Below are 18,862 nucleotides of genomic sequence, written 5' to 3'. Positions count from 1 at the left end.
TCACCACTTGTCAACTGTGTGACTTTGGGCAAGTCACTTAACTTCTCTGTGGCTCAGTTACCTCATCAGCAAAATGGGGATTAAAAGTGTGAGCCTCACGTGGGACAACCTGACTACCTCGTACCCCCCACCCCCAGTGCTTAGAACAGTGCTTGGCACGTAGTAAGTGCTTAACAAATAATAATAATAATGATGGTATTTGTTAAGCGCTTACTATGTGCCAAGCACTGTTCTAAGCGCTGGGGAGGTTACAAGGTGATCAGGTTGTCCCACGAGAGGCTTACAGTTTTACTCCCCATTTTACAGATGAGGTAACTGAGGCACAGAGAAGTTAAGTGACTTGCCCAAGGCCACACAGCTGACAATTGGCGGAGTCGGAATTTGAACCCCTGACCTCTGACTCCAAAGCCCGGGCTCTTTCCACTGAGCCACGCTGCTTCTCCAATAATAATAATAGTAAATGTGGTATTTATTATCTTTTAGACTGTGAGCCCACTGTTGGGTAGGGACTGTCTCTATATGTTGCCAACTTGTACTTCCCAAGCGCTTAGTCCAGTGCTCTGCCCACAGTAAGCGCTCAATAAATACGATTGATTGATTTCCACTGAGCCATACGGCTTCCATTATTATTTACTGAGCGCTTACTGTGTGCAGAGCACTGGACTAAGCGTTTGGGAAGTCCAATTCGGCAACATATAGAGACGGTCCCTCCCCAACAACGGGCTCACAGTCTAGAAGGGGGAGGCAGACAGCGCAACAAAAAAAGTAGAGAGGCGTCAATACCACCAGAATAGATGGCGTAAGGGGCCGGGAGGGTCCTGAGCTGGGGCCGGTCCTGTCCGGGCCCGGGTCCGGTCCGGTGGATGGGTGGGTGGGCGAGGCCTGGGGCCGGGCCGGGCCTGGCAGGACCGGAGGCGGAGCTCGGCAGGCCCGGCCGGGGGGCGGGGGCGGTCAGGGGCAGCCGGGATCTCCACACCGCCGCTCCACCCGCCCCGCTGCGAAGCGCTCCGCTCCTTCGCTCCTCCGCTCCGGCACGATTACGGTGAGAGCCGGGCCGGCCGGGGGGCCTGTACCCGGGCACTCGGGGGAGGAGGGGGCGTCTTGGCAGATGGGAGTGGGGCCGGAGCCAAAGCGGGGGTTGGCAGCGTCGAAAGATTCGAATGGGGAAACTGAGGCACCGCCAGGTGCGAGGCACAAGGCTTGTTGTCAGTGGGGAGAAGAATGGGCGTAATGTGGAGGACAGGGAGGTGAGATTTGAACCTGGCTCCCAGTCTGGTGAGCTCAGTCCGGTCCGCATCTCCTGCACCGACTTTTTCCCTTTTTTCTTCTGCCCAGCATATATTCATTCATTCATTCAATCGTATTTATTGAGCGCTTACCTGTGTGCAGAACACTGTACTAAGCGCTTGGGAAGTACAAGTTGGCAACATATAGAGACGGTCGCTACCCAACAACGGATATCCAGAGATGCCCTCGCCCTTCCGGGACCCCTTTTCTTCCCACGCCTCTCCCTCCCTCCCCACCCTGGACCTCTTCCACCCTTGCCCTCTGGACATAAGTGCCTAGTACAGTGCTTTGCACACAGTAAGCGCTCAATAAATACGACTGAATGAAAGAATGAATGACAAGAATGTATCTGCTAGATTGAAAGACACGCTGCCATCCTTCCCCAGGCCCCGACTCCCTACTCCCAATCCCCAGTGGGAGATTCTCCCTCTGGAGGGGCTCCAGCCTCTGCCTAATTGTAGCTCTGTGACTGTCTATTTGTCCGTCTCTGGATCTCTCCCTGCGTCCCCCCAACCCCGCCCATGGCCGGCCTAGGACATAGCTCTGGGCTGAATTCACCTTTGGCATCGAAAAAAGAAAACTGGCACAGCCAAGATGTAGCTCTAGTGTAGCCCGGGGGCGCCTGCTGGCAGCGATGGAGGCTTCCTCCCAGCCCTTCAGGACAAATTCATTCATTCAATGGTATGTATTGAGCACTTACTGTGTGCAGAGCACTGTACTAAGCGCTTGGGAAGTACAAGTTGGCAACATATAGAGACGGTCCCTACCCAACAGCGGTCTCACAGTCAAGAAGGGGGAGACAGACAACAAAACAAAACATATTAACAAAATAAAATAAATAGAATAGTAAATATGTACAAGTGAAATAGAGTAATAAATATGTACAAACATATATACAGGTGCTTTGGGGAGGGGAAGGAGTTAGGGCAGGGGGAATGGGGAGGGGGAGGAGGGGGAGGGGAAGAAGGGGGCTCAGTCTGGGAAGGCCTCCTGGAGGAGGTGAGCTCTCAGTAGGGCTTTGAAGGGAGGAAGAGAGCTAGCTTGGAGGATGTGCAGAGGGAGGGTATTCCAAGTCACGGGGAGGACGTGGGCCTGGGGTCGATGGCAGGACAGGCGAGAACGAGGCACAGTGAGGAGGTTAGTGACAGGGGAGTGGAGGGTGCAGGCTGGGCTGTAGAAGGAAAGAAGGGAGGTGAGGTAGGAGGGGGCGAGGTGATGGAGAGCCTTGAAGCTGAGTGAGGAGTTTTTGCCTGAGGCATACATTAGCCTTCTCATAGGAGAGCTAGGATGAGGGCTCCGATCAGTACCAGGGTTCAGTAGTTAGTTAATTAATTAATTCATTCTATCATATTTATGGAGCCCTTACTGTGCACAGAGCACTGTACTAAGCCCTTGGAAAGAATAATAATAGTGATAATAATAATGGCATTTATTAAGTGCTTACTATGTGCAAAGCACTGTTCTAAGTGCTGTGGAGGTTACAAGGTGATCACGTTGTCCCACGGGGAGCTCACAGTCTTAATCCCCATTTTACAGATGAGGGAACTGAGGCCCAGAGAAGTTAAGTGACTTGCCACAATAAAAGAGAGACAATCCCTGCCCACGATGGGCTAATTAATCAATGATTCATTCATCATTCAATCATTTATTATTCTATTTGTTTTATTAATGATGTGTATATATCTATAATTCTATTTATCTATTTTGATGCTATTGATACCTGTCTACTTGTTTCATTGTCTGTCATCCCCTTCTGGACTGTGAGCCCACTGTTGGGTAGGGATTGTCTCAATCTGTTGCTGAATTGTACTTTCCAAGCGCGTCGTATAGTGCTCTGCACCCAGTAAGTGCTCAATAAATACGATTGAGTGAATGAATGAATGAATTTATTGAGTACTTACTGTGTGCAAAGCACTGTACTAAATGCTTGGGAGAGTACACTACAACGATTAACATAGTCTCCCCCTTCTAGACTGTGAGCCCGTTGTTGGGTAGGGACCGTCTCTATATGTTACCGACTTGTACTTCCCAAGCGCTTAGTACAGTGCTCTGCACACAGTAAGCACTCAATAAATTCAACTGAATGAATGAATGAATAATGAATAAACAGACACATTCCCTGCCCACAACACGCTTACAGTCTGGAAAGGGGGGATGAGCCATTACTGTATGCAGAGCACTGTACTAAGTGCTTCAATCAACTGGTTAATCAATTCATTTTGTGTTGTACTTGGAAGAGTACAATACCAAAGAATCGGTAGACACAATTCCTGCCCTCAAGGAGCTTACAGTCTCATGGGTCATTTAAGATAAATTGCAGACATAGCAGAGTATATGGATATGTGCATAAGGGTTTTGGGGTTGGGGTTACATCATCATCAAAATACTTAAGCGTGATGTGGGGTGGGGAAAGAATCAAAGCACTTAAGGGGTACAGACCCAAATGCATAGAGACTTAGAGGGGTGAATTGGTGGTGAAATGAGGGTTTAGTCAGGGAGGGCCTCTTGGAGGATGTTTTGAAGGTGCGGAAAGTGGCTGTCCATTGGATTATGAATGGGGAGGCAATTCCAAGCCAGAGGGAGGACTTCTGAGGTGGACATACAGAGAGTAGATTGATGTTAGAGGAGCAGAATATGTGTGTTGGGTTGTAGTAGCAAATCTGTGAGGCAAGGTAGGAGAGGGTGAGCTGAATGAATGCTTTAAGCCAACAATGGTAAGGAATTTCTGTTTGCCCTCCTCGATTAAGCTGTCTTTTTCCCTGCTTGCTGTCCCTTCTGAATCATCTATGCACTTGGATCTCTGGCCTTTGGGCATTTGATATTCGCCCCACCCTCAACCCCACATCACTTAGATACACATCTTTAAATTATAGATTAAAATTATTTATTTATTTATACTGATGTCTGTCTCCCCTTCTAGACTGTTAAGCTTATTATGCGTAAGCAATATGTCTGCTTATTCTGTTGCGTTATACTCTCCCAAGCACTTAATATAATGCTCTGCACATAGTAAGCACTCAAGAAATGCCATTGATTGATTTGTACAGAAGAGAATGGGAAACCACTGGAAGTTCTTGAGGAGTGGAGAGACATAGACTGAGTGTTCTTGAGGAGTGGGAAAATGTGGACAGAGCATTGTGTCAGAAGAATGATCCAGACAGCAGACTAAGGATGGCTTGTTTGGGCCAGGTTGTCAATGCTAGGGATTCATGTTAGGGCGCGGATGAGGAACAGAATCAGGGATAGGGAAAGGGTCAAAGTAAATAGGCCTCTGAGTTGGCAAAGAACTTTTCTCTTACCCAAGTCCTCCTCACATTGGTGGTCGCTTTTTATCCCGCCAACTGCCCTGAGGTAGGGAGAGGCTGGTCCCATCTTCATTTTGCAGCTGAGGAAACTGAGGCTTAAAGAGGTTAAGGGATATGCCCCAGGATGAACAGTAGGGTAAGGGTAAAAGTGGAGCTGGGACTCCAGGCCCAGACTCTTGTCTACCAGCTCCTTGTCCTGTCCCCCACTGGAATTAGGGCTGGGCCTCGCCCATTGGCTAGGCCGATGATAGGGCTGGTAGGGGCCAGGGCCCAGCTGCTGCCCCACTAATTCTGAACCTCGTGTGTTCCAGGTACCCTCTGGCCCCGGCCCACCCCGCCCCATGGCGACCCCCAATGGGAGTGACTCAAGCGCCACCTTCTTCATCCTCATCGGCATCCCAGGGCTGGAGGCAGCTCAGTTCTGGCTGGCCTTCCCGCTGTGCTCACTCTTCCTGGTTGCCGTCCTGGGCAACGGCATCCTCGTCTACGTGGTGGGCACGGAGCCGGGGCTCCGGGAGCCCATGTACCTGTTCCTCGGGATGCTGTCCACTGTGGACGCCCTCCTGGCCACGGCCGCCATGCCCAGGATGCTGGGCCTCTTCTGGTTCAACTCCACGGCCATCGCCTTCGACACCTGCCTCGTCCAGATGTTTGCCATCCACTCCCTGTCGGCCATCGAGTCCTCCATCCTGCTGGCCATGGCCCTGGACCGCTACGTGGCCATCTGCCATCCGCTACGCCATGCCACCCTGCTGACCCCGTCGCGGGTGGCCAAGTTGGGGGTGGCCGCCGTGGTCCGAGGTGTGGCCCTCATGGCCCCTCTCCCCGTCTTCCTCCGCCACCTGCCCTTCTGTGACTCCAAAGTCCTCTCCCACTCCTTCTGCCTGCACCAGGACGTCATGAAGCTGGCCTGCGCCGACATCACCACCAGCGTGGTCTACGGCCTGGTGGTCATCGTCTCTGCCATTGGCCTCGATGCCCTGCTCGTCTCCCTCTCTTACGCCCTTATCCTGCGGGCAGCCCTGCGGCTCAGCCGGGAGGCCCGGCTCAAGGCCCTCGCCACCTGCGTGTCCCACGCCGGTGCCGTCTTCCTCTTCTACGCACCCTTCATTGGCCTGTCTGTGATCCACCGCTCTGGTCACAGAGTCAGCTCTAGTCTGCACGTCGTCCTGGCCAACGTCTACCTTCTGGTCCCTCCCGTGCTCAACCCCGTGGTCTATGGGATCGGCACCACGCGGATTCGCCAGCGGATCCTGAGAGTCTTCCACTCGGTCCCCCGGGATTCGTCCGCCTAGCGGGGGCCTCGGCAGCTTGGCCTGGCTCTGCTCCTTCCTCCCCCGGCTCGGGGAGTCCTGTAATCCCACAGCAGAGGGGGTGTCACAGAGGCCCTCCACTTTGGGGCTGGGGGCTCTGGGAGATTTTAGAGCCACTGCAGCCCTGGGCCAGTCCGGCTCGCTGAAGTGGATCCAGGCACTGAGGGGAGTGAGCCACGATAGGGTATGGGGACTTCAATCAGCCACCAGTTGGTTCTAAACACCCCCTAACCCTACCCCACCCAGACTCTGCCCAGCTAGAGTTAAAATAGCTCCAGCTTCATCATCGTTGCTTGTGAGAATAAATCCTGTGTTTCACTTGGGTCTGGCATGTGCACAAGGTGAACTCGCTGTGGTTGATTACCACTGCAGCTCGTTGCCCTGGCCTGGTCCTTACATCTCCCCCCCTCCTCCCCCAGCCCTGTACCAGCCCCCCAAGGCTTTCTCCAGTTCCTCTCCACGCCAGTCATATGCAAGCATCTCCCCAACAGGGCTAGCCTCAACCTTTTTTTTTAAAAAAAAAAATTGATGGTATGGTTAAGCTCTTACTATGTGTCTGTACTAAACAATCAGATGGTACACAATCCCTACCTCACATGGGACTCATAGTCTAAGAGGGAAGGGTAGTTTGTCCCTATTTTGGAGGTGAGGAAACTGAGGCACAGAGGATTTAAGTGTGTAGTCCGAGGTTACCCAGAAGGCAAGTGGCAGAGCCAGGATCAGAAACCAGATCCTCTGACTCCCAGGCACGTGCTCTTTCTGCTAGAGGGATGGAGATAACCGCTGGAGGGCTTGTGGGGCTCCTGGGGTTTGGAGGTGAATGATGGAGCCAAGAGCTTGCATTGATTCAGTGTTCAGGGAGGCTAGGGACACCCTGTCAATGAAGCTAAAATGGGTTGTGTGTTTTCTGAGTCCACAAAGAACTGGCAAGCTTAGTAAACACCATACTGGTATGGCTCTCTGATAGCGCTGGTGGCAATTTGAGTGGGTTCTTTTCTGCCTGGCAGCTGGTCAGAATGACTTTACTCAGGTTGGGCTTGGTCCTACCTGCTTCCTGCTCCACCTCCAATACCCCAGAATTCCCATTTTTTAATGGAAATATCCCTTAGGCTGTAAGCTCATTACGGGCAGAGAGCGTATCTGCTAATTCTATTGTACTGTACTGTTCTGAGTGCTTAGTACAGTGCTCTGCACTTAGGAAGTGCTCAATAAATGCCATTGATTGATTGATTTAACCTCAAGTCCTCTCGTGCTGGGTAGTAGCATGATGTCCAGGAAGAAACGCGGCACTGATTGGGAGGAGATGCATTTCTGTTTTTCACCTGCAGCTTTGCCCCCATCTTCAGTGGGGAAACTGCAGAAGAACTGTATTATCTGCAACAAACTAGGCCGATATCACAGTGCTGTCTGCAGTAAGCTGTCTGTTTTGGATCAACAGTGGGAAAGTTGGGGTTGGAGAGGGGCTCATTGGAAGGTCCATCCGTAGCCACGAAGAGGGATGCCCAGGAGGGCAATGACACCTCTGGTGGTCTTTTAGACTGTGAGCCCACTGTTGGGTAGGGACTGTCTCTATATGTTGCCAATTTGTACTTCCCCAGCACTTAGTACAGTGCTCTGCACATAGTAAGCGCTCAATAAATACGATTGATGATGATGATGATGGTGGAGGCAAATGTCATTGTGTCTTCTGGGTCTGGATGGGCCACATGTCAGACCCAAGGCATATTGGTCATGAGTCTACAGAGCTGACACCCAAGTCCTAGGGGGAGGAGGAAGGAATAGGGGGGGTCTCCTTGACCAACCTCCTCTGGGCCTCTCCATCGCCTCCTCTCTCTTTCCCTGCCTCCTTTTGTGTAGGCTAGAGAATAATAATAATAATGATGGTATTTGTTAAGCGCTTATTACGTGCAAAGCACTGTTCTAAACGCTGGGGGGATACAAGGTGATCAGGTTGTCCCACGTGGGGCTCACAGTCTTAATCTCCATTTTACAGATGAGGTAATTGAGGCACAGAGAAGTTAAGTGACTTGCCCAAAGTCACATAGCTGACAAGCGGCGGAGCCGGAATTAGGACCCTTGACCTCTGACTCCCAAGCTTCTCAGCAGTGTGGCTCAGTGGAAAGAGCATGGTCTTGGGAGTCAGAGGTCATGGGTTCTAATCCCGGCTCCGCCACATGTCTGCTGTGTGACTTTGGGCAAGTCACTTAACTTCTCTGAGCCTGTTACCTCATCTGTAAAATGGGGATTAAGACTGTGAGCCCGACTTGGGACAACCTGATCACCTTATATCCCCGCCAGTGCTTAGAGAGGACCATCAAGAATTCTCAACTTTTTTTCTATAGTTTTCATTAAGCACATACTATGTATCAAACACTGTTCTAAGTGTTGGAATAAGTCAATTTGGTTGGACATTGTCCCTGTCCCATAAGGGGCACATAGTCTAAGTAGAAGGGAGAATGGGAGAACTGAGGCACAGAGAAGTGACTTGCCCAAGGTCACACAGCAAGCAATTGGTAGAATGGGGATTAGAACCCTGGCCCTCTGATTCCCAGGCATGTGCTCTTTCCACTACAGCCATGTTCCTTTTCAACTTCTTTATCTAAGGAAATGAAATAACTATGCAAAACCTGTAACCAGAAATAATAATAATGATAATACTAATGATGGTATTTGTTAAGAGCTTACTATGTGTGAAGCACTGTTCTAAGCAGAAATGGCTGCTCTCTCTCTCTCTGACATGGCACAGCTCCCTAATTCATCACCTCTTGTGGCTTTTTTTACAATGGTATTTGTTAAGCACTTACTATGTGTCAGGCACTGTACTAAGTGCTGGGATAGATACAAGCTAATCAGGTTGGATACAGTCCATGTCCCACTTGGGGCTCACGGTCTTAATTTCCATTTTACAGATGAGAGAACTGAGGCACAGAGAAGTGAAGTTATTTGTCCAAGATCACACAGCAGACAAGTGTCAGAGCAGGGATTAGAACCGAGGCTCTTCTGACTTCCAGATCCATCCTCTATCCACTAGGCCATACTGCTTCTCAAGTACCAATGGTTTACAAATACCAATTTCAACAAACCTTGAAACATAAGAAGTTCAAAGTGAGCATTTTAACCCCGGGACATGGACTGCTCGGGAGAAAACTCGATCTTTCCACTCCTGCCTCTTGGCCCCGTTCCACAGCCTGACTCTTCTGCTCACTCCACTCCCAGGCCGCCGAGGACGTGTCTGACTTTGGCTCCCAGGAGGGGAGCCAGGAGCTAGACAGGGATTGGGGCTGGGGTGGGGATGGACGGAAGGAGGAAGGAATATTTATAGACGTAGCCCAGCTTTAGGGCCCAGCTGGAGATAATCAGTCATTTAAGGTACAGGGTCTGATCCCGAAAACTGAGCAGAAACAACCGCTGGAGATCATTCTTCCAGCTGAGTTTGAGGCCAGCAGGGGAGAAGAGGTGGCTAGTTACCACGAGGGAAGCAGACTAAATGTGGAGTTTTCTCTGCTCCCCAGAGTATCTGGAGAATCAAGGGCTACAAGAAAGGGCAGGGTTGAAAGAGTGAGTGACCAGAACAGGATAGGAAGGGTTCAAGCTGAAAGGCAACCTCATTTGGTACTTAGTGCAGTGCTCTGCACGTGGTAAGCACTCAACAAATCTCACTGATTGTTTGATTGCCTAGAGGAACTCAAGCCAGACCTGAGGAAGAGCAGGGTCCTTGGGAGTCCTTGGGATGGGGGAGGGAATGTCCTGAAACTTTAAAAACATCTGCTAGGGATGGGCTAAGTGGAGGCTGGGAGTGTTACTCAGGATGTTCGGGGTGGATAGAGAGCCTGGAAGTGCTCCCCACGTAGACTGTAAGTTCCTTGTGGGCAGGGATGGTATCTATCAACTCTGTTGTACTTTCCCAAGTGCTTAGTACAGAGCTTTGCACAGTCAGTACTTAATAAATACCATTGAAAAGCAAATCCTCAGACGAGTAGGTAGCACCTGGGGACTGTGCCTCTATTTTCCTGCTGGAGACAGGGAGATGGACAGTATAGCCATTGTAGTTTGCCCAGAAGATGAGCAGGAAAAAAGATTTCCTTGGGTTTTGGTAAGTGTAGACATGGCTAAAAGCGGGGGTCAAGGGAATCTTGACATGGTTTGGCTGATGGTTTGTTGAGATGAATTCAGTTGAAACTGTTGAGGGCTTGGCCATCAATCAGTCAGTCGTATTTATTGAGCACTTGTATATGCAGAGCACTGTAGTAAATGCTTGGGAGAGTACAATGCAATGGACAAGGTAGATACATTCCCTTGCCCACAATGAGCTTACAGTCTAGAGGGGGAGACAGACATTATGAGCCTGGGCTTGGAAGTCAGAGGTCATGGGTTTTAATTCTGGCTCTGCCACATGTCTGCTGTGTGACCTTGGGCAAGTCACTTAACTTGTCTGAGCCTCAGTTACCTCATCTGTAAAATGGGGATTGACTGTGAGCCCCACGTGGGACAACCTGATCACCTTGTATCCTCCCCAGTGCTTAGAACAGTGCTTCACACATAGTAAGTGCTTAACAAATGCCATAATAATAATAATATACAAATTATGGATATATTCATAAGTGCTGTGGGGCTGAGGCCAGAGCAGCATGGCCTAGTGGAAAGAGCTCAGGCCTGGGAGGCAGAAGAACTGGGTTCTAATCCTGGCTCTTCCACTTTGCTGTGAGACTGTGGGCAAATCACTTACCTTCTCTGTGCCTCGGTTTCCTCATCTGTAAAAATGGCTCTTTCCACTAGAGCCATGCTCCTTTTCAACTTCTTTATCTAAGGAAATGAAATAATTATGTAAAACCTACACATTATCATCAGTGGTATTTATTGAGCATTTACTATGTGCAGAGGACTGTACTAAGAGCTTAGGGGAGTACTCCAGAGTGGGAGATGGACATTAATATAATAATAATAATAATAATGATGACATTTGTTAAGCTCTTACTATGTGCAAAGCACTGTTCTAAGCACTGGGGAGGATACAAGGTGATCAGGTTGTCCCACGTGGGGCTCACAGTCTTCATCTCCATTTTACAGATGAGGTAACTGAGGCACAGAGAAGTGAAGTGACTTACCCAAGGTTACACAGCTGACAAGTGGTGGAGCAGGATTTGAACCTATGACCTCTGACTCCCAAGCCCGGGCTCTTTCCACTGAGCCATGTTGCATTTACTTATAAGTAATATAAATCAATAATTTATAATATGTAATTTAAAGATATGTGCATAAGTGCTGTTGGGTTGAGGAGAGGGCAAATATCAAAAGCCTGTAAGTCACAGATCCAGATACTTAGATTGTGAGCCCCATGTGGGATTGTTAAATATGATTAATTTAAGTGCTTAGGAGGGGAATTAGCTCAAATGGTAGAGCGCTCGCTTAGCATGTGAGAGGTAGTGGGATCGATGCCCTCATTTTCCACCTGTTTTTGTGGAAGCAGCGTGGCTCGGTGGAAAGAGCACATGCTTTGGAGTCAGAGGTCATGGGTTCAAATCCAGCCTCCATCACTTGTCAGCTGTGTGACTTTGGGCAAGTCACTTCACTTCTCTGTGCCTCAGTGACCTCATCTGTAAAATGGGGATGAAGACTGTGAGCCCCCCGTGGGACAACCTGTTCACCTTGTAACCTCCCCAGCACTTAGAACAGTGCTTTGCACATAGTAAGTGCTTTATAAATGCCATTATTATTATTATTTTTAGAACAGTTCTTGGCCCATAGTAAGCACTTAACAAATACATCATCATCATCATCATCAAATAGAAGGGACTAGAGTCCTGAAAGTTGAAACTCAGGGAAAGTGGGAATCTTAAATAAAAATAATTTTAATGAAAGCAGCACACGAAGTGGCGTAGACCAGTGAAAAGGGCATGGACCTGGGACTCAGAAGACTTGGGTTCTAATCCTGCCTCTGTCACTTGCCTGCTGTGTGATCTTGGACAAGCCACCTAACTCCTCTGTGCCTCAATTTCCTTACTGTAAAAGATCAGGATTCAATCAATGCCTGTTCTCCCTCCCAGACAGACTGTGAGCCACTGGTCTGATCTGATTGTACTGATTTTTCCCGGTGTTTGGCTCATAGTAAGTGCTTAACAAATAACACAATTATTATTTTATTAAGAAGAGGAAGGAGTCACAGCCCCCACCTGACAAGGATTTCAGTCCTAGCAGCAAATGAGAAAGCACTGGCCTTTCCAACCACCAGGCAAAGAGTTTACAAACTTCCTATTCATTCATTCATTCAATCGCATTTATTGAGAGCTTACTGTGTGCAGAGCACTGTACTATGTGCTTGGGAAGTACAAGTTGGCATGGTCATGCTATCCAACTGGAGGGTGTGTGCTGACTTGTACCACTTCCCATCTGCTCTCCCACCACCCAGCCACCTCCTTCTCCTGCTTCCCATCACCCAGAGCTTGAAACTGAAGTATCTGCTAAAATATTGAGAGGGCTTATCTGACTCAAAACAGAGTCCAGGGGAAACGTCAATCTAGGTGAGCAGACTGGAGATTTTTTTCTTTAATGGTATTTGTTAAGTGCTTACTGTGTGCCAGGGAGTAAGCACTGGGTAGATACAAGCTAATCAGGTTGGACATAGTCCCTGTCCCACATGGGGTTCACAGTCTTAAGCCCATTTTACAGTTGAGGAAACTGAGGCACAGAGAAGTTAAGTAACTTGCCCAAGGTCACATAGCAGACGAGTGGTGGAGCTGGGATTAGAATCCAGCTCCTCTGACACCCAGGCCCATGTTGTATCTTCTAGGCCACGTTGCTTCTCTAGGAGTGTGGAGGAGGGACAGCGTTGCTGCCTGACTTCCATTAGGTCAGCTATCTGAATTCCATTAGTCCCGATGCCTGTTTTCTATGAGGCACACTGCCTGATTTCTGTCCCGACTGTGCCTATTTGGTTTAGTCCCACATGAACCAGAGCTTAGTTTTGGGATGGGCATCAGAGGTCACAAGATAATTGCCTGGCCCTACAGCTAATTCCCAGCCCTTCCAGCCCTGGTCTTCTCCTCCCTCACCAGCGCTTGCTCTGAGACCATCCCAGTGGGCAGCACCTGGGACCAGAGCTGTGGGAGCGGAGAAGCAGCGTGCCCTGGTGAAAAGAGCTAGGGCCTTGGAGTCAGAGGATCTGGGTTCTAATCGCAGTTCTGCTAGTTGCTTGCTGTGTGACCTTGGAGAAGTCACTTGACTTCTCTGTGCCTCAGTTTCCTCAAATGTAAAATGTGGATTCAATACCGGTTCTCCCTTCTACTTAGACTGTGGGATTGTGGGGCTGCTGGGTCTCATCTAGTTGCATTGTCTCTTTTCCAGTGCTTGGCCTATAGTAAGTGCTTAACAAATATCACAATTATTATTTTGTTAAAAAGAGGAAGGAGTCACAGCTCCCATCTGACATGAACTTCAGTCCTAGCTGCAAATGAGAAAGCGCTGGCCTTTCCAACCACCAGGCAAAGAGTTTATAAACTTTCTATAGTCATGCAACCCAGTGCTGGAGAGTGTGTACTGAGCTGGACCCCTTCCCATCCACTCTCCCACCTCTCCAGACAGTCCAGACAGGGACTGTGTCCAATCTAATTGACCTTTACTTACCCCAGTGCTTAGAGCAGTGTTTGACACACAGTAAGCACTTGACAAATGCCACCAAAAAGGGGGTGAGGAGGATGGAGGGCTGACTGTTGGGCCCTCACTTTTCAGACACTCTCTGGTCTGCAGTTGGGGTTTCTCTGGTCTCCCAGGCTCCCCGCTCCTGCCTGGATCCAAGAATGCTCCGTCCCTAGAGAAGGACCTGCAGGCTATTCCAGACAGGGTCCTTGACCCCGGGGGAGGCAGAGAGGGCAGCAGGCTTAAGGATCCAAACATCAGTCAGGCCCAGCAGGTCCCAGGGGGACCGGGGGAATTTTCCTGGCTGATTCCAGTTGGCCCAGAGAGGAAATGCTGCCTGGCACCTGGATCAAGAGCATCTGCCAGGGAGTTACACGGACAGGCGAACAGCTGGGAAAATGGTGGGAAAATTTCCTCTTGGAATGAAAGCATGCCGGCGGGGGTTGTGGGGAGGGATCCAATCTTATTCCTGAGCTGATAGAGGGCCCAAGAACCAGCTCCTCCAAAGGCCGGCCCTGAGGAAGGATGCGGGAATGTGGAGGTGACTATGGGTAGGAGAGTTGACATGCATATGGATGGATGTATCCCTCTAGACTGTAAACCTTGTGTGGGGCAGGGACTGTGTCTGATCTGATTATGTCATATCTACCCCAACACGTAGTATAGTGCTTGACACATAATAAGCACTTAACAAATGCCACAATTATTATTAAGGGATTCGGTTGTCTCTCAACCACAACCAACCGCAAAGAAATCTTCCTGTATTCAGTTCCCAGTACCCCTGGAAGAGTCCATGGTCTTTGCTTTCTATACCAGGCTCCCCTCTGAGCAGGATCCTGGGAAGGTTAGGACCACCATACCCTGTATTTCGTTTAAGCTGTAAACTAGACTGTAAGATCTTTTATTTTAATGGTGTTTGTTAAGCACTTACTATGTGCCAGGCACTGTTCTAAGCCTTGGGTAGATACAAGATAATCAGGTTGGACAGAGTCCCTGTCCCACATAGAGTCACAGGGGGTAACAGGCACAGAGAAGTGGCAGTGCTGGTATTAGAATCCAGGAGCTTCTGACTCCCAGAGGTGTGTTCTCTCCTCTAGGCCATGCTGGTCCTTGCTGTAGGCAGGGAACATGTCTACTAATTCTGTTAGAGAAGCAGCATGGCTCAGTGGAAAGAGCATGGGCTTTGGAGTCAGAGGTCATGGGTTCAAATCCTGGCTCTGCCACTTGTCAGCTATGTGACTTTGGGCAAGTCACTTAACTTCTCTGGGCCTCAGTTACCTCATCTGTAAAATGGGGATTAAGATTGTGAGCCCCACGTCGGACAACCTGATCACCTTGTATCCCGCCAGGGCTTAGAACAGTGCTTTTGCACACAGTAAGCACTTTATAAATGCCATTATTATTATTATTATATTGTACTCTCCCAAGCATTTAGTATAGTGCTCTACACACAGTAAGTGCTCAGTAAATAATAATAATAATGGTATTTGTTAAGCACTTACTAAGTGCTGATGCCACTGATTGATTGACAGGTGGGACAGCAAACAACTGTCCCAGTCAGATGAGTCCAACCTGACCTCAGTGACCTGGGAAGAAAGGTCCACAAACCTCTATCAGTCTCCACAGTCAGCAAGTCTTTACTGTCACCTAAGTTGAATCCCTCCTACTGCAACCTCGGCTCAGGTCCACCTACTCTGGCCTCAGGGGAAGCAAGAACCATCTGGCCCTGCTCTACCCAGCATACCCAATCAAGAACCTGCAGGGCAGGATCAGCTGAGCTGGGTCAGCAGTGGCATCTTCCCTGGGTCCAATCCACCACCTGTTTTTTTTTTCTCTCTCTCTGTTTCTCCACAGTTAAAACTCATCTGGTCTAGAGCTGATTCCACATAAATCCCATTGAATATATAATTCACATCCTCAGAGAGGTTCAGTTCAATCAATCAATTAATCAATGGTAATTATTGAGCACTTACTGTTTGCAGAGCACCATACTAAATGCTTGGGAGAGTACAAACAACAGAGCTGGTAGACACGTTCCCTGCCCACAGTTCATTAGACCGTAAGCTCCCTGAGGGCAGGTATCATGCCCACTTACTCTATTGTATTCTCTCAACTGCTTAGTAATAATAATAGTGATATTTTTCAAGTGTTTACCATGTGGCAAGCACTGTACTAAGCACTGGGGTAGATGCAAGATAATTAGTTGGACACAGTCCCTGTCCCACAAGGGGTTTGGTCTGAGTAGGAGGGAGAACAGGTTTTGAATCACCATTTTACAGAAGAGTCAGAATTAGAATCCAGTTTCTCAGATTCTGGTGCTCCTTATTTTAGGCCACATTGCTTCTCTTAGTATAGGGCTCTGCATACAGTAAGTGCTCAGTAAATACCATTGACTGAATAATCTGGGACAAGGAAGGAGAGGCTTTCCTCCCGTCTTCAAACCTACTGGGGTGAGTTCTCAACTCCCTGGGTCCTGCCTCTGGAGTTCAGGTGGATGATGTTTTGGGGTTGCCAAGGGTTAGGGGTTGGACACATTTTTTCCCATCGTCTGGGAAGTTTGACAGCTGCAGGTTTTACAGAATGTGTCAAGATGTAGCCCCTGAGGGCAGGGGACTTAGGGTGGGAGTCCTGCCTCACAGCTCTGGTCCAGCCCTGGACTAGTGACCCACCATGCTGCACCACCAAAGACCCACAACTCCAGTAACCTCGGTCAGTGACTTGGGGAAAGGCGGGGGGTGAAGCCGGAGGGAATAATGATAATAATAATGATGGCATTTGTTAAGTGCGTACTATGTGAATGTGCAAAGCACTGTTCTAAGCACTGGGGAGGATACAAGGTGATCAGGTTGTCCCATGTGGGGCTCACAGTCTTAATCCCCATTTTACAGATGAGGTAACTAAGGCACAGAGAAGTTAAGTAACTTGCCCAAAGTCACACAGCTGACAATTGGCAGAGCTGGGATTTGAACCCATGACCTCTGACTCCCAAGCCCGGGCTCTTTCCACTGAGCCATGCTGCTTAGCTGGAGCAGCATGCAGCAGCTCCCATGAGTTAAGCTGGTGGAGACCTAAAGGAAACAGGGGATGGACCATTGGAAATCAGGCAGCAGGGCAAATGGAAATCAGACAGCAGCCATCCTGGATATGTGCCGTACATTTCCCCTAGTCAGTTTAATGAGGGGCCTAAGGTGTCCTCTGGGTGCACAAGGGTCTTGCCCCACCCCCAATTAATCTATCGATCAATCAGTGGTATTTATTGAGCACCTTCTTTGTGTAGAGCAGCCCCTCCGCCCACCCCAGACTCCCGGGAAGACGCTGTCCTGGCGGTAATTTGATTGAAGCAGCGTTAATTCGTTTACAGTGGCTTCCCTGGATCCGCAGACCCTCAAGGCTGCGTTCCTACCTGGTGCATGGGGAGGGGAATGATCACTCACTCACACTGGTGTAAGCGCTTGTAATGGGCGAAGGATGGTCCTCGGGCTCGGGGAGGAATTACCGGAAAATGAATTAAGGCCCAAGCTCTACCCACAAGGGACCAACAGCCTACGTGGGGCTTGACAGATACATGGAACAGTAAGAATATAATTCAATCAACAGTGAACACCGGGAAAAACTCAACAATTATAAACATCAGCAGTCAAGCATGTCAATTAAACACAACTCGGAAGGGGTTAGGGTCGGGCACATCAGCCCTCAGGGGCAAATGGTGCTCGGTGGACACCCGTCACGACCGGTTTCTGGCCATTGGTGACTGCAAACACCCCCACCCCTGGTCTGCAGTCCCAAGCCAGGCTGAGTGGAAGGCACCGGGGAGTGGGTGAAAGGCATAATAATAATAATAATAGTTCTGGTATTATAGTTAAGTGTATTTGTTAAGTATACCAAGCACTGTTCTAAGTTCTAAGGTAGATACAAGGAAACGGGTTGTCCCACATGGGGCTCACAGTCTTAATCCCCATTTTTACAGATGAGGTAACGGAGGCCAGAGAAGTTAAGTGGCTTGCCCAAGGCCACTCATCAGACAAGTGGCAGATCTGGGATTAGAATCCATGTCCTCTGACTCCCAAGCCTGTGCTCTTTCCACTAAGCCACGCTGCTTCTCAAGGCATGGGAAATTGCTGTCCCGTGGCTGGGTTAGAACTGGTTATTGGGATGGAGGCGTTGGAGTGGTGCCCTGTGGAGAAGCCGGCCTCCACGCCAGAGTTGAGGGAGTTCAGTAATGGGGGCTAGGGTGGAAAGATGAGGGCCACTAGCCCTGGAGGTACCTGAGGAGCCGAAGATTGGCTGAGGTGGAGAGTCAGGGATGGGCTGGTTGTGGAGGACAGCCTTGGTACCGCTTGGGTCAGGGTGGAGGGCCAAGGACCGACTGCATGATTAAGATGAAGGAGAGGGTGACATGATGCTCAGCTCAGTTCTTCATTAGTCAAATGGTTCCACTTGTCCACTAATAATAATAATAATTGTGGTATTTGTTAAGTGCTTATTATGTGCCAGGCACTGTACTAAGTGCAGGGGTGGATACAAGGAAATGGGGTTGGACATAGTCCCTGTCGCATGTGGGGCTCACTGTCTCAATCCCCATTTTACAAATGAGGTAACTGAGGCACAGAGAAATGAAGTGACTTGTCCAAGGTCACACAGCAGACTCATGGTGGAGCTGGGATTATAACCTATGATCTTGTGACTCCTAGGCCCGTGTGTTCTATCCACTACACCATGCTGCTTCTCTAATAGGGTAATGGGGAATTTGATTCAGATTTAATAAAACAGCATGGTCCAGTGCTTAGAACAGTGCTTTGCACATAGTAAGCGCTTAATAAATGCCATTATTATTATTATTATTAATGGATAGAGCACGGGCCTGGGTGTCGGAAGGACTTGGGTTAACCCCTGCTATGCCGCTCATCTGCTGGGTGACCTTAGGGAAGTCACTTTACTTCTCTTGGCCTCAGTTACCTCATCTGTAAAATGGGGTTTAAGACTGTGAGCCCTATGTGGGATAGGGACCGTTTTCAACCTGATTAACTTGTATCTACCTCAGGGCTTAGTACAGTGCCTGCTTTGTGCCAGGGCACAAAGTAAGCGCTTAAGGAATATCATTAAAAAACAAAATGAAACAAAAAGTGTGTTGCAGCTGAGACAGACAGCCTTCCCTATCATTAATTTGTTAGCCGACCTAACTCTGGCAGGTACAATTCCGGCAAAATGGAGTAAATCGCATTGTGAAAACCTGGCAGAGTGCAGGATGCTTTACAGTGGTCTGTGCGGGAATTGAAGGGAAGACTGGGAAATGAACTGCCTTTGTAGAAAGAACCATATCTATTA

The 18,862-nt window shown here is 49.1% G+C and overlaps 1 protein-coding gene across 1 annotated transcript; it reads left to right on the top strand.

The window, feature by feature from the left end:
- Positions 1-1,026: 1,026 nt before the first annotated feature.
- On the top strand, positions 1,027-5,908 carry LOC119921994 (olfactory receptor 51E1-like). The gene is made up of 2 exons (XM_038741971.1): positions 1,027-1,042; positions 4,904-5,908. Exon 2 carries the CDS (start codon positions 4,934-4,936, stop codon positions 5,885-5,887), a length of 954 nt encoding a protein of 317 aa, XP_038597899.1. The 5' UTR covers positions 1,027-1,042; positions 4,904-4,933; the 3' UTR covers positions 5,888-5,908.
- The last annotated feature ends 12,954 nt before the right edge of the window (positions 5,909-18,862 follow it).

Source organism: Tachyglossus aculeatus, chromosome 2 (genome assembly GCF_015852505.1).
Source record: "Tachyglossus aculeatus isolate mTacAcu1 chromosome 2, mTacAcu1.pri, whole genome shotgun sequence".
Taxonomy (NCBI): domain Eukaryota; kingdom Metazoa; phylum Chordata; class Mammalia; order Monotremata; family Tachyglossidae; genus Tachyglossus; species Tachyglossus aculeatus.
The sequence above is the reverse complement of the archived record's forward strand: the minus strand, read 5'-3'. Positions and strand labels throughout refer to the sequence as shown.